The following is a 21792-nucleotide window of genomic DNA, read 5'->3' as shown; positions in this document are numbered from 1 at the left end:
GGAACACACAGGCCTGGGCGTACTTTATCAAACATTATAGCGGAAGCATGAGTGAACGTCACGCCCACTGGCCTTGCATCAAGGGCCATTTCAAAACCTTGACGCTTTTGACCACTTTGAGATGACTGCCAATCAGAGAGAGCTGAAATCTTACCCTTAAAACTACCAAGCCTTTCGCTGCCCCTCCCTCAGGATGTCTCTCCCCACTGAGGACGCAAGGCAGACGTGGGAAAAGCCGTGCCCTGGAGACGTGCAGTGCGCAGCTAGGTGCACGGAGTGGGCGTCCTCCCTGGGGAAACACACCTCACCTGTGACCACGGGATATTGCTGACTGAGACAGTCGGAGAAGGCTGGATGTTTTGCTTAAGTAAGTGAAACATCTACGGATTTAAACTGACTGTCTCCTGCTCTGGGAGGGCGGTATAAACATGAGGTGTGGCTCTGCTCATATTGGATCTAATCTACCGTAAAGGTATTGATCTATTTAACTAACACAAAAAAACAGCTGACAGAAAGTTATTAAAACATATGGGGAGAGAACCAAATATTTTAAATGTTGATAAGGAAATATATATATAAACATATTTACTTTATATGTGTTATGTGGATGTGTATCTCTATATGTGTATCTGCAGCTGTATAATTAACAGAGAGACAGACTATTAATAGTAAGAAGTTATTATCACTTATAAAATCAATAAATAGCAATATGATTCTCCTCCCGTTTGTCTTCTTAGCATTTGCACATATTTTAAAATTAATTTATATTATTTAATTTTGGTGAGGAAATGTCTTTGCTTTCCATGGTATGCAATGCAATGATTTACAATTTTAGCAAAAAAAATTTTAATATTAATCAACAAATAGTTTATTTTCCCTAACGTAGTTTACAGAGATCACTCAGGGTAACTTCTCATCATTTTACTTCTATTGAAGTGAATTATTCATCTTTGGAAATTAGGTTTAAATTATGAATCTCTAGCTAATTTTCAAAAATTGAATACAGATCCCTTGTATTAAAAATACTCTTCTGTCATCCTAACCTCACTCACTGACCTGCATAGCGGATCCGGAACCCTTTCTTGCTGGTTGCATGATCAGTGGACCAGCGCAGGTACAACTGATTGGTCTTGCTTGTGAAATTTGACTGCTCAGTATGGTTTCCACTCAGGACCACTAACAGAGGACTCTGGCCAGAAGAACCTAAATGAAACAGAAAAGCAGAGAAGTTCAGACAGGAGTCAGCGCCTACAGAAACGGAGACTGCCCGCAGCTGTTGATTAAACTGGAATCTAGCTGTAAACATGCGGCTGTTTATTTCCACAGGAGACAAGAGCTCCAAATAAATAAAGCAACAAATAACAAAATAAACAGCAAGTTAAAAAATAATAAACAATTGCCAACCAAAATAATTTCAGGAATATATGCTATTAATACAAAATTCTTAAATGAAACTTACCTATTAAAGAACAATAATTGAAAAAAATGAAAGTAATTCTTATTATTAGCAGTATTCACAACACTGTGTGGCTACAGAGCACGGAAGCTTCCATGCAGCAACAGCGGAAGCACGAGTTAGCACAATCCCCTTGGAGAGTACTTCGTTAATATCCAGTAAAAGTAAAGGCTTAATTATGTTTGTTATAAACTCCAGCACATGTGCACAAGTGTTATTTGTACAGAAAAATGTACGTTCCAGCATTGTTTTTTTATGGCAAAGTTTAGGTTCTAACCTGTGGTTGCTGGGAGTTTTAAAAAGGAATTAAAAGTGCTTTCGGAGAAATTCTATACAGCGTTTGAAATGAATGAACTAGATAAACGTGTCAGCATAGGTGATTCTTAAAACAGCGTGTTGGCAAGTGAAACCTATTTGCAGATAAATATGATACGATAGCAATCGTGTAAACATTCAGAAGTGTGCAACATACACATTTTGTGTGAGTGTATACGGGGGTGTGTGTGTGTGTGTAGACAGACTGGAGATGACGATTCTTGGTGACAGACAGACTGACAGAGACAGGAAATGAGCTACGGAACAGGCACAGCATGACGCGCCCATGGCCCCTTCCCAGTGCTAGCGACCCCCAGGAGAAGTGCCAGGGGACTGGGGCTCACGGGGCCCCTGAGTCTGTGCGTCCTCCTTGCTTCTTCCGAAAAACCAGTGCCTAAGGTAAATTTAACAAAACCCTACAATGCATTCTATCGAGTAATGAGTCCATATCCATATCTTTTTAAAAACCGTTTTCACCTTTCTGTACATTTGAATTTTTTAAAATTCAAAACACAAAGTTAACGTGTAACATAGTTAATAAAAGTAAGGGCAGCATACAGTCAGCTGAGTTCGCGCTCATCTCCACAACCTAATAACATTTGTTGGGAGAAATTGCTTTATTGAGCGAAGGAGCTGCTTCCACACTTCCGGGGTCCCCTCAGTGACACTGCCCCACTGGGGACCTCGAGACTGCCTCGCAGTCTCACCGCCTTCACGGCCTTCCTACGTCACACGCTCCACTCCCAGAAAACACCTCATGAGGGGAGCACGCAGCCCTCGTCACCGGATGAAACGCACATTTTATCAGGTTTAGTGACACGTTTCTTCTGGAGTCTTAGGTAGAATTTTTATTCATGCAAAAAGAGAGACTAGAACCTCACTCACTGTGTAACTCCCAGCCAGAGCAGTTCGAATGATTTTTCCAAAGAAACCTGTTAGGACCGCACTGTGTCCTCCCCACCACCAAATTCATGTTACAGTCCTCAGCTCCAGGGCCTCAAACATGACTTTACTTGGAGAGCGGGTCTTTAAAGAGGTCATGAAGGGTAAATGAAGACCTTAGAAACAGCCCTAACACAACAGAGCCAGTGGCTGACTCAGGAGAGGTCAGGACAGGAGCACACGCAGGGGACGACCACGTGAGGACACAGGGAGAGGATGGCTGCCCACGTGTAAGGAGAGCGAGCCTAGGAGAAGCCAACCCTGCCACCCCCGGGCCTTGGGTGTCTGACGTCTAGAGCTCGTGCTGCCTGAGCGACCCAGCTGGCGGGGCCCGCCTATGGGGGCCTCCCAGACACCACGAGCTAGCGCACCACGCACACCCGGCACCGCACAGCTGAGTGGGAGAAACGACGCTTCTCATTGTGAAAGGTTGTCTCGGGGCAGGTTCCTGGAGGACGGGTGCTCTGTAAAAGGACGCACGCATCTTCCACTTGAAGAGCACAGTCCGTGCTTTGTGCGCCGACTGCCTTGCTGTTTAAGGAGATCATGCATATTCCAAAATGAAAGGCCACAGGGAAATTCATTAACCTGAATTTATGGAATTTAAAAACGTCATTTTACATGACAACACTCGAGTCAAGTTTCAGGTGTTCTTGACCCAGCCTGTAACCCCTCACCATCTTCCATCCGTTCTCTTTGCCTGTCATATAACACACTTTCCAAAGGACTAGTCTTTAAAAGTGCACACTCAGCCCAGCACGTGTGGAAACACAGCACAGCCGACATGGACAGGAGTGGTCACTGTCACCAAGGTGGAAACCAGCAACTGTTTCACAGGTGAACACCACCAGCTTTCCTGTGACACTTCTCAACTGAGCTCTATAATGACTGAAATCCTATTTTCAAACATATTTTTATTGAAGTATAGTCAGTTTACAATGTTGTATCAATTTCGGGTGTACAGCACAATGCTTCATTCATATAGGAACATACCTGTATTTGTTTTCACATTCTTTTTAATCACAGTTATTACTGAATTGAATACAGTTATTGAATACAGTTCCCTGTGCTGTACAGCACAGACTTGTTGTTTATCTGCTTTATATATAGTAGTTAGTATCTGCAAATCCTGAACTCCCAATTTATCCCTTCCCACAAATCCTATTTTGTTTGTAAATTGAGGAAGATCCACTATTGGAGCCAAAGAGAGTAATAAACTCTTGGGCTAATAAACTTTAAAATCAATATCTTCAACATTTTTTTTTTGTCAACTCATGAGCTATAAAAAAGAGCCACTGCTTTTCAAAAAAAAAAAATTCAATGAACATGACATTTACTGCAACAAAAATGCCAATGCTTAAAAAATTATTCATATAAAACTCTGACCTTTCATTTTATAGAAACACCTCTGAGACTAGAACAAACCTGGTCATACATCTCTGATAATTCTGACAGCAGCCGCTTTGATATTGTCTCTATTACCTGCTTTGCTTGTGGTTTATAATGGGCGGGATCTGTCTGTATTTTGGGGAGATCAAATTGTAAATGCTTAGGGTATAAATGACTGATAATGATTTTGCTCCTGCAATCAGACGAGGAAGAAGAGCTGCCAGCTAAATTCAATACAACCACATGAAACAGAGGACCATGCATAAGATCTAAATGATCATGTAAACATATTTAATTATGCACAGCACGGGTAGGCGTTGTGTGCATATATATCCACACACACAGACACACGTGGCCCCCGCGGTGGCTGCTAGCCTTTACTTCTCTGTGGCACCTAACTGTCCCCGGGATCCGGCGTCCCTGACCTCACTGGCGGGACAAGCCCACGTCTGTACTTGGCTAACGCTCGCCCGCTTCCTGTCCTAACGACTCGGGGGAAGGTCCTCAGCAGTACGTGTCTGTTATGATGAACATTTAAACACTGTCTGGAAAGGAAAACACCGCTCTTCAGTCCACTGTTCCAATGCACATGCGTTTAACTTCCAGTGTGCCCCTCATCTTCAGAAACACATAAGCTGACTCATCTAACGTCTTCCCATACGAACAATCTGACGATTGTGATTCATCAAGTCAGTCAAAAGCATACAAATACACACAGAGTCAATTACAGTATTTTCTTCACTGAGTTGATTATTATTTATCTGAACTCAATGACAAATCTGTCAACATATGCGAAAACCCTGTTACTACGGGCAGCCGTAATTACATCGTGGTCTCGCTTTCTGGGTATGAAAATGCTTCTGTACAAAGAAAACTATTAACATCGGTTCCACTTCAGATTGACAGTTCAACCACATACTACATTTAAGCTTAGCATTATTATATTAAAAAGTTCATTGGAATTGTACAAAAATGCATGACTGATGTTGAAAACAGCCTTAGCGTTTGTTCAGTAAACTATTTCATTAATTTAAAAAATTGTACATTAAAGACCCCAAAGCATTTATTATCAAGAAATCTTTGTGAGCCATTACTTTTATATATTTGTAGTAAAGTAATCATTTAGATTGATTAAAGTACTTTTGTCCCGTCTTAAATTTCCCAAAATACCTTCTAAATCAATATACTCTCAGAAGGAGGGAAAGGAAGAGCTTTTAGAGGTCATCTGCTCTAAAACCCCACATTAAAAAACTACAGAGTGGTTAAAGTGGACTCAGCACACTTTCAGAGTGCACCACATTTAACAGTTTAAAAGCTGCAGCGTTCTGAACAGCATGGTACTGTTGTACCTTTCACCTGCTCTCTGAGGCCACACAAGTCCAAGAATAATTCGTTTTCTGTCTGGGGGAGATGTGATTTACCTCAAGGACAGATTCAAGTTCTTGCACTACAGAAACCTTATTACGTCACGTGTAGGTCCCTGGTGCGTAAACGAAGTTTGAAGAAACGTACCGTCAAACACCTCCAGTGCATCAAACTGCTTTTCACTTTGGAACGTGTCCACAAAGAGGGTGATGTTGTGGTGTGGCTCCACTCTGATGCTCCAGGAGCAGGTCTGGGAGTTAAAGTAGTTGCCTGGATAGCCTGGACTGAGAATGACTCCCGAAGATTCTGTCCGGACTTCATTTGCTGGGCATTGTGCTAATGAGAAAAAGCACCAGAAACAGGTTTTTTTAATAGAATTATTAAGAGAAAATGATTTCTCTTTCTGGTGATGGTTCAAAAATAAACAAAGACGTGCCAAAACCATTCACACCAGAGGGCGGTGCCCCCAGGTCTCCAGGGACAGAAGCCCTGCGCTGGGAGCACTTCTAGACTCTGCCCTTCGGACCAGTGTTCTTTCCCTCAGCTTTGTGAGCTGTTCTAACAAATGATCGAACTTGAGGCAGGGTCCTGAGAACCTGGGATTCACAATCCTCAGTCAGAGGCACAGGTGGCAACCCAGACTTGGGATTGGCATCTGAGGTGGGGCGGCCCTGTGGGACCGAGCTCTTAGCCCTGTGGGATTTGATGCTGTCTCAGGTCGAGAGTTCAGAACTGATTTAAACTGTAGGGCCTTCAGCTGGTGTCCAAAGATAATGTGAGAACTGCTTGGTGGAGCTGAAGAGCATTTCAGACACTCATTCATTTTCTTTCTAAATTAAGTGCCCAATAAGGTGATACTTATCTGTACAAGGGGTGAACATTCAAGGAACAATTTCTTCACATGATTCCCAAGGAACACTCACCCTAAAGAGGTGGTAATTTTCAAAGCAGAACTTCTAAAAGTGTGATTATGACATTTGAAGAAGTAGGACTCAAAACTAATACAATTTTCGCCAAGAATTTATTGGGGGACTGGCCCCTACTTGAGCCCAACTGAATAACAGAAAAGTACCAGAAGAAAAATGATAATTAAGTGCTTAGGTGATTAAGAATTTGACAGAAGATATGAGTCCCCATTTCCTTTTTAAAATAATGAGGTTTTTAGGGAACGACAGCTAAGATAACTCAGTTCATTTTAAACAAATTTACTCCTCAGTTGAAACAGAAGAGAATTAGGTTGTCCTACGGAGGAGCTGCTAGGAATTCGGTAGGGCCTGGGGACCCCTGGCCCGAGCAGAGAGAGCAGGACACTGCCTGTGAACATGTGCAAGCAGGAGTCATTAGAGAACGAAGCTCCTGTTGTGTCGATCTGTTCCTGGACTGTCATGAATTAATTCCACTTGAGTAAAAATTCAGTTAATCTTGGGGGGAGACGACAGAATGGAGGCAGCCGCCCTGCGTTTAAAGCAGCATATTAAGTCAACATTTATGTCTTTCTTCATTCATCAGCTAAGACCACCTTTGGTCAAAGTCATCTGTTCTGAGAAATTTAAGTGCATGATGCTAAAGAATTCGGAGGGAAGGGCAGTGATGCCTGCAATTTGCCTTGACTGTATCAAAATGTCAGACAGAGAAACTGATGGACAGACAGACAAGAGCCATGTGACAAAGGATGTGTAGTAAACACCCGTGGCGGAACCTAGGCGATGGGTTTTATTTTTAAATTATTTCAACTATGCCATACGCTTGAAAATTTTCTTTACAAACTCGGAAAACAGCAAGACTTCTTATTTGATGCAGTTTTGCCTTATATTGTAGAGCTAGCTAAAAGAGAAGATTAGATAATTCTGTTAGCAGATCATTTTAATTGTAATGGAATCATAACACAGAGATAAATTCAGACGCATACAAGGAAGCTCAGGCCAACACAAGTAACAGATGTTCCACGCTGAAGAAGCATATTTAGAGCACAGACGTCGTACCTTCACACGTTGGGAGGGAGCCTTCAAACTGCAGCTGCGCACCGAGCTTACAGGTCAGGGTGTCCGTCCCCGACAGCGTGTACCCAGGCTGACACTGGTACTTCACGAAGTCTCCTGGAAAAGCCAACGCCGCGCACGTGGAAATGCTGTCTCCACGCCAGGTGCCGTGCGTGGGTGCCGTGCACACGCATGGCGACCTCAGTTACCGTGCAAACCAGGTCCACCCCAAGGTCCCTATTCACGGCTAGTCTGTGTAATAAAACAGTGCCGTTTTCAGTTCTTAACTTACAAATGTGCAACGTTTCTACAGAAATTACGGAGCAGTTTTTCTTCTTTAACTGATGTGTCTATGCTCGTTCCCCTTCCCCCATGATGAAAGAAAGGAAGGAAGGGAGAAAAACAAAGAAAAAAAGCGAGAGAGAGAGAAAGAAAGGAAACTAGAAAGACAAAGAAAGAAAGAAAGAAAAGAGGAGCAGACGCTTGGGATTGCAGGATGCAGGACAGAATGGCGTTCACGTGTCTGGAGAGGCTACACCACGATCTTGGCCTGACTAGCACAATGTCCTCATTAGCTGAGACGTGACGAGTGAGCAGAAACTGGGCCACCTGGCTTGGCCACTGGTCTGAAATAGGGTGTGACAACAGGAGGGAGTATTTATAATTGGGACTGAGAAGTCCCGGGTCACAACAGTTACATGGCAAACACACGCCACGCTGGTCTCCTAATGTGGCCTGATGACTATTTAAAGAAACAGGCCATTAATATTAAAACGATACAAAAGATTGTCTACGTATCATCATTAGATATATTCACCGATTATATTTCAGTTTTAACAAAAGGTCAGCGCCAGACTCGTCATTATTTTAGCCACAAACGATTTTCTTCAACCACTGCATGAACGTGTTTCCCTAACTAAGCACAAACAGGTGTTTAAGTCTGTCTCTGAAAACTGTTTTTCAAGAAAAAAAAAAAACTAGGGAATGATGTAGGGGGGAAAATGTGCTCAAAATGACAAAAGCAAAATTCAAATAAAAAGAAAAACAAAAATCATGAAGATGAAGAAAGAAAAGTGTATTTACTCAGTACGTGACCTCTGCGCAGACCTCCTAGCAAAGCTTCAGGAATATTTCTGACAAATACGCATTTACTTGACTCTGTTGGGCTGGAGGTGGGTGTAAGCAAACTGGGTGGGCTGCCGGTGCTGCGACGCAGACAGCGTTACCTATCTCAAAGTCCTCGTCCTCAGTGAGCATCTCGGCCCGCGGAACGGCTGGCGGAGGCTGGCACTTCTTGAGCTGAAACGCTACATGGTTACAAGAGAATAGTACGTGCGATTGCACTCGCTGAATAGGCCAGAACACTGCAGAAAGCACTCCTCCTGAGTTCTCACAGCGCTTAGATACGCTGAAATGTCTGTACTTGCAAGCCACTGTTTTCTAAAATTCTCACGTTTCAAATGTTTACAGTATTATTTAATGATGCGGAATATCTAAATTCGAAAAGAAAAAGTATACAACTAAAAAATTATAACATTTGGATACAAAAACACTTCCCATCTATTTGGAATTCCGCTAGAGAAATGGTCCACCTGTGGCCTGGCTCCACGTCCATGTCTAGAGGTGACGCGGTCTTTGACCCTGTCCTGAGGATGTGCACGTGGCCGTCCTCATGAGAGATGAGGGACCGCTGTCTTTTCCCCCAATTATTTAGCGTTTATTCTCAAAATCACTAGTCATCTGCTTTGCCCAGCTGTAGCTGCGCCATGTGCTAGCGAGACTTATCTGGAGACAGAGAAGAGGAAACCTCTGCAAGGTGCTGAATCCACTTCAACGGTCTCCGTATAAGAGTTTCATTTACAGCACGCTTATCTTGGAATAAATCCGAGCTTGCCACAAAAGAGATGTGAACTAACACATAGATCAGTAAGGAACAAAGGGTCACCCGAACCTGTGGCGTGAGACACGAGAAAACCCTATCAGGTCCTCGGGGGGCAGAATCAAGGAACTTCAGCTGAGATTTGTGTCAACACTGAGAGAAAATCAACTCCAACCCTACACCCGAATCAACGGGGTGGAAACGCACTGACCGTGAAAGTTGAGGACGAAGAAGCCTCCGTTGGAAAAGTCGCTGTGGAACTTGAGCAGGACCTGGCTGCTGGAGCTGCACGCAGTCTCCAGGGCTGTGTTGCCGCTGAAGACGCCCAGCTGCGGGGCGTCCTGGTCGGGGCCATCCCTGGGGGAGGGGAGGGCTCACTCAGACAGAACACGCCTCGTTACAGTTTAAAGGGACAACCGTCTCCTTCTGACAGTCGGGCTGTCACTCTGTGAAAGAGGAAGGTCTGACCCGGCTCCAACCCAAAGGGCTGGTGCCCGCACTGGACCCCCGGGCTGGCTCGTCCCTCCCCCGCTGACCTCTCCTGGGGCCTTTTAGTGATAAGGCCGCACGTCTTCCAGTGACTGCAACACCATCTATCACCTTCCTTGCAAACGTCCATGTTTTAAAGTCTACATTCAGTGGCATCTCTTTAATTATGGGTGAGATTTATGGAGCTCTTGCTACTGAACTGAAATACTTTTAAAAGCTGAATAAAACGTAGCCACCTTCTAGGTACTGTGTCTAGAAACATCGAGATGTTTAATGTTCACACTTGAGTCTCTCTCGCACACGAGCATTCTGACATTAGGCATTCACTCCGCTTCGTTAGCTGAGGAAGCTTTTGCTTCCGCCTTCTAAACCTATAAATCCGGGTAAAACTGCGGACACTACAGTGTGGATTCTGCCTTTGGTGCTGCTTGCCTGTTTCGCTTTGCTTCCACGATGGCAGCTTCACGTGGCGAACTTAACCTGTCACGTTCTCCATTTCTCCTCCTTCCCCCAAGCTCCCATGAGCATCATTTGCATCTCCCCTCAGAGAGGTGCTTCTATAGCCCCAGAGGCCAACCTCCCTTCTTGTCTCACTAACGTGCTTCCCACACGAGAGACTGGGGTTCTCAACCAGGATCTGGTCTCACAATTCTCCTTCCAACAACCCAAGGTGAGTCCTCGCTGCTCCAGGATGAAGCCCGAAGCCCTTCAGCTGATCTGGGGTCCTGTATGGTCCACCCTGCTTCCCTGGCCAGGTCACCCCTTCTCACTCCCTCCTGGGCTCCCCTAAGACTTCAGCCAGCCCCACCTGGGATCTCCCAATGCCTGGAACTCGCCCTGTTCTCTTGCCTTACAGGATTTCCCAATACCTAGAACAACTCCCACCTCGACACCAGTTTCGCCAACACAGACACAGACACACACACACACACACGCAGCCCTGCTAACGTTGCTCCTCCTTGAGCTTTCAGGGCACTTTATGCCAAAAGCACACCCTGGCTCTTCACAGCCGTGCGATGCTCGCACCTCGTGTCCCCGTGGCACGCTCTACTTTCCTGTCACAGCTCAGCAGGGGAATTGTCATTCCATTTCCCCCAGGAACTCTCACCTCCAAAAGCAAAGGTAGGAATAGTCATTCCCATAGATGTGAAAATTCAGCAAAGGAGAGTTTAAGGAACTTCTGCAGGCTACGGGGCTCCCTGGAAAGGGAGCCAGTGCCCACCGCCCACTCAGTGCTCCCTCCGCGGCCTGCGGGAGGGCCGCTCTGCAGAGTGTACGACGGAGACAGAAGGCTGTGAGCAACCATTTCTTCAGTGTTTCTAGAAGCATCACATTCTTACAACGGCAGAGGATCCTACCAGCTTTTCTTTTAGGAAAAAGAAACTACACTTAAAAGTGAAAAACAAAATGACCTAGGGATATTCTGCATCTAGAGGGATCTTGAATGCGTCTTCCACGCGGCAAAACTCAAACACGGCACATGAGGTTTATTCCCCACGTCTCTGGATTTAGTTGGCAAATGTCCTTTCCGGTATCTACCTAATGACCTCATTTCTGAATAGAGACAAGAGACGTGTAAGTGGTGGCAGGAACGGCCTATCGCAACGACAGACTGGTGTTTCTCAGGAAAGGCTCTCATACCAAACGGCGATGTAGTCGTTGACAGCTTCGGTCTGCAGCAGGGTGAAGTTGATGTAGACCCCGTGGCCAGGGGGCACAGTGATCAGCCAGACACAGTCCTTCAGAATGGGGTACTCGTCGGGGAATCCAGGGGAGTAGATGGTACCGTTCTGAGATGTTACATTGTATCCACAAGGAGCTGAAAGGGAAGCAAAGAAAACTCAAGCCCAACACCGACGACCTCGGAAAGAGGATGCACTTGAACCTTTCTATGTCTCTGAAGGCTCTTAGCCCAACTTCCCGTCTAAGAAGTAAGTGTGAAACGTTTCCCAATAACTGCTTTGTCAAAAAGAATTCCCCTACAGCCCTAAACCCTTGGGAGAATTATACTTCGAAGCTACATTATCTAAGTTTCATTTAATATATTCTCCAAACATTCAAAATCCCTTCAGGGTAAAGTCATTTCCACATAATTAAAAAGAAAAAAAATACCCGTAGTCAGTTGTCTCCTGCGACTGAGCTGATAATCCACCATCTGACGCAAGGGATTATGTTGAAATTATGCATAACTATTTAACCGACAATTTGTTTTTGTTTTAAGTGAGATTTCTAAAGCCTATTTAAGCTGTCTAAAAAGAGTAGCATCTAAGTGCCTTCCTTGAAACAAAGACATTATCAGGTCTTCTCAGACCTACACCTGGAGAAATGAGATACAATTCTGTCAGTGCTGTCTTGTTAAAGCACTTCTGTATCTCACCAGCTGCCAGCTACGTGAAGAACCACGATACCCAAACAGTCCTATTGCAATTTTACTTAATAAATGGATCACTGTTATTGACATGGAGATTATTTTATTTACAGAAATATGAAATGACCATATATGAGCAGGTAATCTAGATGTACTCCATGTATCTTACCACCTCATGGTCATGTGAAGCCTAGGCTAGAAGATATTGGAAGATGAGCTGGTGGGCACAGTGGACCTCAGCACAGGGAGGTGGAGGACACACCGTCACTTCATTTTATCTGGGGCTAGACTTGGACAAATCAAGGGGCACCAGGACATCTTTTTATTGTACTTTTTTCCCTCACACAAACATGTGCAATGTGGCTTTCTCTGAATAGAGATGGATAAAAGACAGAGCACATTAAGTGATAGTAAATCAACAATTAAATCTTAAAAGCACTACATCGCCAGTAAGAAAGTGACAATAATTTATAGATGGTTTTCTCCAGGATTGTTTTAAAATTTCTGCCTAAACCTTAAAAGTGTGAAGAAAAAAATGTAGGTACTAAACCACCATAAGAAAGACCCTGGCCTTGCATAACGAGAGGGCTGGCATATGCCTTTGATGCTGGGAGGTGATTTCTGCCCGCACCTGACAGGAGTATCTGTTCCATCTGGGGGCTGGCCACACCCAACAGCCTCAGTGGGGGCCTGGCCAGGCCAGAGAGGCCAGCCCTGTGATTTCAGGCAGGGCCTTCGGGTCATGGGAGATCAGCTGGCCTGGGAGTGGTATCAACCCCTGGACAAGCGATCCGTCAGTCATGCGGATGTGACAGAGATCTGGGCAGTAAAAACTCTGGGCAGGAAGGCCCCGGCGAGGTGAGCTCCCGAGGTGGCACGGCCTCTGTGCACAACCCCAGGTCACTTCTGAGAGTGATGGGCGCCCTCCGCTCCGCCCTAGGCCTCTCTCCTTGGATGCTTTTCCTGTCTTTTCCTGGTTACAAGCCACAGCCACGCGTAGAACGGCTCAGCGAGCTCTGTGTGTCATACTCGTTAGTCATCCAGCCGCAAGGGGGTTTGTGGGCGGGCCTGGAGCTTCCCCACGGCCCGGGGGCCTCGGGCAGTCCTGGACGTCTGGAGGGTTTTAGCTTCACAATTTGGCCACTTCTGGGTAGTATTATATTTCACATATCATAAAAAAGGTATATTTTGTTATTTTCACATTAACAAAATAATTCTAGGCCTACAGTTATTTCCATGTTGGAAAGCTGCACTTGAAAAAAGCAATGAAATCTAATTAAATACTTAATTCTATTTTTTTTTTCTATCAAGCCAAAGAGTCTCCTTATTTACACATGAATTCAAAGGATTCTGGCAAAAATTGCAAATAAAAAAGAACTTTAATCCTGCCAATTCAAAGTAATTTATACATATAAATATATGAATTTTTTAGTGGAGAATAGTATGAAAGGGTTTTTAAGTGTTTTAATAAAAAATGCCAGACATGCTACTGCTATTTTTAGTTTTAAAACATACCCTAATGTTTTATGTTATTAAATTTGAAGTCGACTAAAATAACTATTTTTAAATACAGCTTAATGTTTTTCTTTTATAGTTGTTTTTATAATGATAGAGAATGGAAAAATACAGGTGAAAAATACGACTTAAAAAGTCTACTCTACTGATTTGCTTTTTAAAAATTTCTTCAGTAGAAATTCAAACACAGCCAGATGCCTTTCCCTTTTTCCCCCTGGGATATAAGTATTTAGCATTTCAAAAGTCCAAAGAGCTGGAAATTTCATTATTTTTTTCAGCACTGCATTTTTAGCTTCAGAATGTTAGGCATACAGCAACGTTTCTGTTTCATAAGCATTCGTTATAAACAAGGTACTTGATCTGTTTAACTCGGTATTGCAGAAATTTCAAAGACATCATAAAAATCAGATAGCCAAACAGAAGCTACTTCTGCTCAGACTAGAGGTATTCACTGAATTTGGGTCTTTCCCCATCGCCACTCCCATCTGCCTGACTCCAGCGTCTCAGGAGAAACCCGGATGGTCACCCAGCACTGAAGGACACTGCTGCACTCTCCCCGCACTCTGTCTCTGTGCGCACCACTCCTAGCTGGATGCTCTCTGTTCTATCTTTCAGTAGCAAAGCAATGTGTGTCCTTCAAGGTCAACTACAAAACTGAAGTCAGTTTTCTGACATACAGAAGCAATATATGATTATGGGAAGAGTTAAACAGTAAAAAATATCCAGGGAAAAATTAGTAAGCACCCCTTCCCCTCCAATCCTACAGTTTGATGGAACCACTGAGAAGCTGAGTACTGCTCTAACCGCAAGGATTCCTCCAGTCACGCCCCAAGCAAGTCCTGTCTTCTGTACCTGCAATTCATCAAAACGCTCCTTGTGCCTGGTTTTGCATAATAAACATTTGTATTTATTACTTTGTTGTCCTCATAATTTCCTTGAGGGCAAGGCCTACTTCTTCATTTTTTTAAAAATTACTGGCATGTGATATATTCCTGAAATGCTAGCTGGAATGAGTTTAACGTAACAGACTACAAGTAAAAATGCGTTGATCAAATTAATGAATTCTTGAATACATTCACTTAATATTTAATGCACTATTGTACACATGAAAAGTTAAACTGCTTCCAAGAACAGCGATTAACCTACCATCACATCTTGGAAACGGGTAGTTCCAGTTCCTGTTGATTCCATGCTGACAGGTGAGGACTGGGTGGCCGATTAAAATGTACCCGGGGTAACACTCAAAGGATATGGACTGTCCCACGCTGTAGTCCGAGTTGATCATGTACCCATTCTGAAAAGGCGGCGGGTCTGGGCAGTTCTGTAGTTCATAGGCTGAAACAGACGGACAGGGTCCAGCTCATAAGTAAGGAGCTACATTAGCCTGGAACTAGAGGAGGAAGACGATCATATACAGCTTCGGAGGACGGGCTGCTGCTTCAACACAAGCTTTAAAACTGTCTTTACCAAGCTGCCCACTACCATCCTGGCTCAGTTAGTAGTAGCAGCAGGATTACAGTAATTTGCGTTTAAGGAGTACTCACTGTGCACGTTAGAAGTCACACAGCATGTACCAAAAAGACATTTCCTCACTTTGGAAAGAAAATGTATGAGGTGCACTCAATGCAAATAAGAAGTGCAGATGATAATAAACGAACACAGACCTAATAATTTCCTCTTAACTTAAAAAAAAAATAATCTGGGCGCTCCTATCTAAGCGCTTCTAACTAGGAAATGCGTCATCATTGTTTAGTTCCATCAGTGCTCAGTGCAATGACGTGGTCTACGGTTTGTGCAGGTGCTTCCCAGAGTTCTAGACTCTGTGTTTCTGCATTTATGCCTGAAATAAAGGGACGTGAAAGCAGATGCTGGTAACGCGGGATAAAGGCACAGCACCGCAGTGCGTGCACACGGCCGCCTCCAGTGAGCAGGCTAAACGCCCTGGACCTCCTGGACCCCTGGCCTTTCGTTATTTTTGTATTTGCAATCGTCTGTGTCTCTGGGTAAGAGTCAGACAAGCAGCTGAAGAGTGACTGGGAGCAAGAAGGCAGAAATCAGAAGAGCAGCAGAGACCGAGGCCTGGGAGCGCCCTGGGGTGGCTCCTGACAGCGGCTCCTCTGGGCCCAGAACGAGGAGGGACACGAAGCCTCTCGGGGTGGGTGGGGGGCCTCCGCCGGAGGATGACCTGGTCCAGGCCAGCTCGCCTGGGAAGTATTCTCAGCACATGCTCCCCTCCTGTAAATCCTGCTGTTTGAGTCTGAAATGACCTTACCGACTCGTGCTCACAGAAAGGACGGAGTCCCGGGCTGCATTTCAGCTAGCACCCAATTTCCTTTTTATTACATTCTCTTAGAATGAAATCAGCAGCCTGGTCTCTTTCCTGTTTTGCTGGAGATACAATGAGCTTTGTTGGAGAAATGAGTCCTCTCCTACTTCAAAAACAGCTGCTAATGAACACTTACAAAATACAAACTACCCCAAACGGATGCCGCTTCCACGGGACGAGAATCAGATTAAACCATGTGTGACACCACTCCATCTTCCCCCGAAGGGGCCTGCTCGAGCTCTAGCAGTGCCCTGCGTGCCAGGACCAGCACCTGTCATCGCAGGACGTGATAAAGGAGGTAACGGTCACCGTCTGACGCAGACCCCCCCACAGGCTCCCACGTGCTCGTCACACATGCTGATGACATGTAACACCACGCGTTTCCCTGCATCTATTGTGTGGTTTGTGGAATAATTTCAGAAAGACATTCACGTCCTCTTTAGGGGTTTATAAAGCTAGTCTCTTCCCACCCATCCACTTCACCTCAGCAAAAGGCGCTGAGGTGGAAATTCCACAGTTGTCTATTAGCAACTCTGTGATTCTAAGTCCCTTAGCTCTGGATTTCCCTGGATTAGAAGGAAAAAAGAGGGTTTTTTGGTTTTTTTTTCTTTTCTCTTCTTAATAGCACCAACACAGCTGTCCTGAACAGGGAGAATGCAGTTTTTATCCCCTATTTGTTTATTGAGTAAAATAAAAATCATGCGTTGAGTGTCTACTATGCTATAAATACTAGTTATAAGTGGAAATAGACAGAAATGGGTCCTACTCTCATGAGGCTTACATTCCAGTTAGGGAAACACACACCAGTAAGTCAATACATTGGTAATTACGGAAAATAATTGTGAGTCGTATGAACTACTATTAAAGAAATAAACAAGGACTGAAATAAAGGGGAAAAAAACAGGGTGAAGGTGAGTGAGGGTGATGAAAAACGGCCTCCTGGAACAACGAGCACCCCCAGGAGGGAGGGGTCTCGGGTGAGGGAAGAGCGGGGCGCCCGGGACAGGAGGCTCGGAGTCCGGGGAGAGGAGCCCCCGGGCAATTCTCCAGCGTGGCCCCGTGTCCCAGCCCCCCAGCTCTTAGGACAAGAGGACCTAGTGGTGAAGCGGCCAGACGCCGCAGAGTCATGGGAACATGTTTTACAAATGGATGTAGATGTGTTTTTAAAAGCCAGGACCCACTCCTCACCTGGTAAATCATATCTACCAGGCAAACCAATCAAACAAACATAAAACCCTAACGCAAAACCTACAGCTCATTTCAGAATTTTCTTAGGAATTTGCAACCCCAGTGAATTCTGCTTCAACGTGAGTCACACGCTGCATCAGCCATGCCGTTTCAGCTCTGGGTCTGAACGTCGTGTCTAGGGGAGTCCTTCACTATCCAAACATCAGCGTTCCCTTCTGTTGCGGAGAAACTTTTATTTTGACCCAAAGGAATGACTGGACTCACAAGGTCTGCAGACTCACCCATCAGACTCAGAACGTGCTTCCTTCACTGCGCCAGGAGCTCGGGGAGGACCGACTAAGAAGCACACAGCACATCTCAACCAGGATGTGGGGGCCTGCGGGCGCTGGCACCAGGAGGCACCGATACGGACACACTTGTCCAGGTGCGCTTTTGGTTCAAAGGAATAGCTCTCTTAAGGGAGAAAGTGGCTGAGATGGTCACTTTCACTTTCATCAAGCCCTTAAAAGGAAAAGCAAATTCACATGATCTGCAGGAAGGAAACTGGACAACTCGAGACCCTAGTCCCTAGTAAGAGTCTAGTCCGAGAACCACCGTTGTCGGCACTTTTCCATCGTGAAAAAGGATGCCCTGGAGTGGGAGGGAACTGACACAGCTGTTTGTTGCCCACTGCTTTAAGCATTTTTCTGTGAAATAGGCTTCTTTATAAAGAGCCTCATGTCGAGACCTTGATTCACTCGTGCAGACAGTGAACAGGGACAGAGTAAGCGCCCTGCCCGTGTCCCCTAGTTAACGCCAAGCTCAGACTATGGCGCTGAAAGCAGGAAGAGTGACCATTCTGGGACACACCGGCTTCACGTGTGAGTTACGGCTGTGTCTGTACGGCACAGCGAGTGCGCTTGGACGGCAGTGGGAGCGGCTCCACAAAGGCAGGTTAACTGCCCTTCCTCCTGGAGAGAGGGTCCCGGTATCCGCACACTGCAGCCTATTTTCTCACAGACTCAGTTCACTAAAAATGCAAAGGTTTTGTGTGTGTGCACGAATGAGCAGATTTAGCAGATCCTGTTACGTTTCTTTTAAAGGTGCTTAGCACATAGAGCAAAAAGGAAAGAAGACATTTCATGGCTAAAGCACTTAAAATTACCTTTAAGTTTTTTGGCATTCAACAATTGTGCTTTATAATGGAAGAAAATAAGAAAATAAGAGAAAAAGACAAAGAAGGGAGGGAAGAGGGGAGGAAGGAAGGGAGGAAGGAAGGTGAGAAGGAAAGAAGGAAGATGAACATTCAACTTCTCCAGATGTCGAATCACAAAAGGCGAAGGAAAAGAAAGTCACTGAACATCTTAAAACAGCAGCATTTCACAAATACTGTGGAAAAATCTCAATACCAGCAAGCCCACGGCAATACCAAAGAGTCAGACAACACAGGGACCTTTCCTCCCGCAGAAGAACCCTCTGCTGGGGCCTGGGGAGATGACCGTTAGTCACGACTAGCAGTCGCAAGTGACATTTGCATCAAGCATGTAAACTACAGGAGCCGCTGTGGCAGCCGGTGGCATGGTGCAGTCATCTTTCCAATATCCATTATATTTTCTGACTAGTATCTAATTAGTTGACGAATATCTCCACACCATCACCCATCTTCCAGTGTTTGACTTAGAAGTAGGGTACATGAACTCAGTTTTACTTAATGCAGTTCATCTTTCATTCCTCCAGTTCTGTGTAAGCCATTTAACTTCAAGACGGCTACATCTCCTAGTAACATTTTTGACCTTTATATGGTCATAAATAAATGAGAAGGCTTAGGAATAAGGGGTACAACACAGCCATCACTGAGAATGACAGGAATTATCTGCATGATTTATGCATCTTCCTATGAGTTATTAATCACAAGCTTAACTTATAAATCTCACGTGGGACCTGCGCATTTTAATGTGACATCAGAGTCGTTCTTTTTGCCAACTTATAAATTTTATAAACTGACAAACTACCTAATTAACTTTCATCCCTGTCAGATAGGATATCCTGCGAGAAATCAGGACACCTCACCCCCATGTTCTCATTCCTTTTTGCTTAATTTATTTTCATCTCTCTCAATTATAGCAAGTTAATCGCTATAAAATATAAAATATATGGCTTGGGGGTTTCTTGTTTACTGTGGATACTTAAATTTAGACGCAGGTGTCAAGCAAACAAAACATTCGCTCAGCCGACCGGGTCTCCTGCGTATCCATATTACAAACCCAGCACAGCGAAACTAAGAAAAGGAGGGACTGAGACACTACAGGATGATTAAAAGACAGGAACCAAAAAACATGGGTTTTTTTTTTTCTATTTTGAGACATGTTTTATACTAGAACCGTACACGAAAGAACAGCCTTTACACCAAGGGGGAGTCACCCGCTGCGCCACCCCAGACAGTGCTCGCAGAGGGAGCTCAGGATGGAGTGAAACACGCGGCGCGGCTGTGCTTTGGGGACGTGGGCTTCTGGACAGTTAGGATGCAAACCCAGGGAAGACCTTCAATGACCCCAGATTCCTGCACCTTCCCACACAGAGAAAAGCACTAAAAGCTTTCTCTTGAGACTATCTCTGTGATTAGCAGTAAACTTTTTAGATTTGACTACATATTTCACAGCCAAGAAAACTCATGTACACCCTGGCTCCTCCCCTGCCTCTTCAGCGCAGGTCCTCAGAGCTGCGAGAGGCTGTCTCCTGGGCTGCAGTCCTCAGCACGGCCCCGAAACTCACTGCCCCGATGCTGAGCGCTTTCCCCCAGGGGACAGAGCTTTACTTACTAAGATTTCATTTTACCCTAAAATGTCTAAAATCCTATGGTTACATGTTTACACATTTTAAACGAACTGGGAATCTTTCCCTTGGAAATATTTAAGATATTTGAAATTGGCTTTACACTGAATCCAGAAATCTGAAATGTTACTGAGTTCTTCATCATATCAGTGGATAATTCCTGCTGCCAAGAAATCGAGATGTACACCGGCCTTCATAGAGAGGTCAGAGGTCTGAATGTGACACACACTGCAGCACCTGCCCATCCAATTCCACACTCGTCTTTGTCCCTGAAACAGAGCCTGCTTCTCCTTGGGAGAGGAGTGCACACAGGTTGAAAAGCATTACATTGTTTCAGCCAAGGGCGGTTACAGAGCAGGTCGCAGACAGTGAAAACTGAGCAAGTCACCTGGATGGAATTCCCAGAAAGATGCACCCCCGTCCAGCTCTTATCTGCATGTGGACCTGATGTCGGAGGTACTGCAGCCATCCTTGGACCACAAGGCAACAAGGAGGAGAAGCCAAAAAGCATCACAGAATGGCTGGCCTTGATGCCACCCTGCCCGTGCCCAGTGCTGGCAAGAGTCACCCTGGACTTCTCACGGTGATTGACAGTTGTGACCAAGACAGCCTGGTCAGACTTCTTCCAGACTCTGCGCTCCGACTTCCCTTTCCTTAGAGCATTTATTTTAGAAAACTTGTCACTGTCCACTTTTCCTCTGTCCCTTCGAGATGTATGTAAATCTTTTTAAAAGCCTCTTGTCGCTTTTACAGCTCAGGTCCGTCTTTCTCAAGGACCTGGGACTCGTCCCTCTGAAAGGTAACGTCAGGGGTGACAAGTGCTCCTACTCTGTCGCCTGCCTGGGGGCAGGGGCTGGATGCCGTGGGCTCCCAGCTGTATGACTGCCCCCTCTCCTGGAGCTTGAGAAGGTTTACCTGGCTTTGGGCACTCAGGAACCAGGACACCCCACCCGGCTCTTAAAAAGTCCTGGTCCTTAGCTTATATTCATTTTAAAACCCAAATTTGGAATAAACACCTTAGGAAACATTTATGTTTTTAAAAACACCCTTCGGGGGAAAAGACATTTATCCTGCATAAAGCCAGATATCCAGATGCAAAGAAATCCGGCCTTGAATCTTACTGTCTCTGCAAACTCAGGGTACCCCTTCTCAGGAATTCAGGCCCAAGCCGTGTTTTCTCCCTAAGGTTCTGGAGGAGCAGCCATGTGCTGGGATCCAAGGCACACTCATGCCAGCTTGCTGGGCCAGGCCTGAGTGGTTTAGGGATGGGCCCTTGAAGAAGAGGCCCAGCCACAGGCTCAGACATGAGGAAACGCATCCTGAGGCGTCCACACGAAAGCCCCAGGCGGGGACACTCCGGACTGCGTCCTGGAAAGGATTAGCCAGCACTTCTCTATGTATGGGAAGGTGTAAGGTTCTGGGCTCACTGAAATCACTCCTCTGGTCTGCACGTGAGCTCTCCAGGGCCAGAGTCCCGTTCCCTCCCATCCGGAGTTCCCTGCGGGGGGGGGGGGGGGGGGGGGGCCAGGAGTGCTGGGGTCTGGTCTCTGTGCTGAGTTCCCTCTGCTCACGTCTGGCAGCTGGCGACTTGGTGGCCACAGCATCCTTTGTTTACTGACACAGCGGCATTATTTCACGTTTGCTCAACAAACCATGGAGCATTTTGAGAACCAGCAGACGTAGGGAAAAGCTCTAAAAACAGGGCACAGGGTCTCCTTTTGTAAAGGAAATCTGGAATTATAAAGGAAATGTACATTTGTAGAGACATCA

General features: G+C 45.3%; 1 protein-coding gene across 1 annotated transcript in view; it reads right to left on the bottom strand.

The window, feature by feature from the left end:
• The window catches only part of CSMD1 (CUB and Sushi multiple domains 1), a 1664412-nt gene that overhangs the window by 71770 nt on the left and 1570850 nt on the right, over positions 1-21792 (bottom strand). The window contains 7 exon segments of the mRNA XM_032468715.1: positions 1057-1203; positions 5615-5803; positions 7450-7563; positions 8673-8753; positions 9537-9682; positions 11456-11633; positions 14844-15032. Coding sequence (XP_032324606.1) covers positions 1057-1203; positions 5615-5803; positions 7450-7563; positions 8673-8753; positions 9537-9682; positions 11456-11633; positions 14844-15032 — 1044 coding nt within the window.

The sequence above is a fragment of the Camelus ferus genome, chromosome 26 (genome assembly GCF_009834535.1).
Source record: "Camelus ferus isolate YT-003-E chromosome 26, BCGSAC_Cfer_1.0, whole genome shotgun sequence".
Classification (NCBI taxonomy): Eukaryota; Metazoa; Chordata; class Mammalia; order Artiodactyla; family Camelidae; genus Camelus; species Camelus ferus.
The sequence above is the reverse complement of the archived record's forward strand: the minus strand, read 5'-3'. Positions and strand labels throughout refer to the sequence as shown.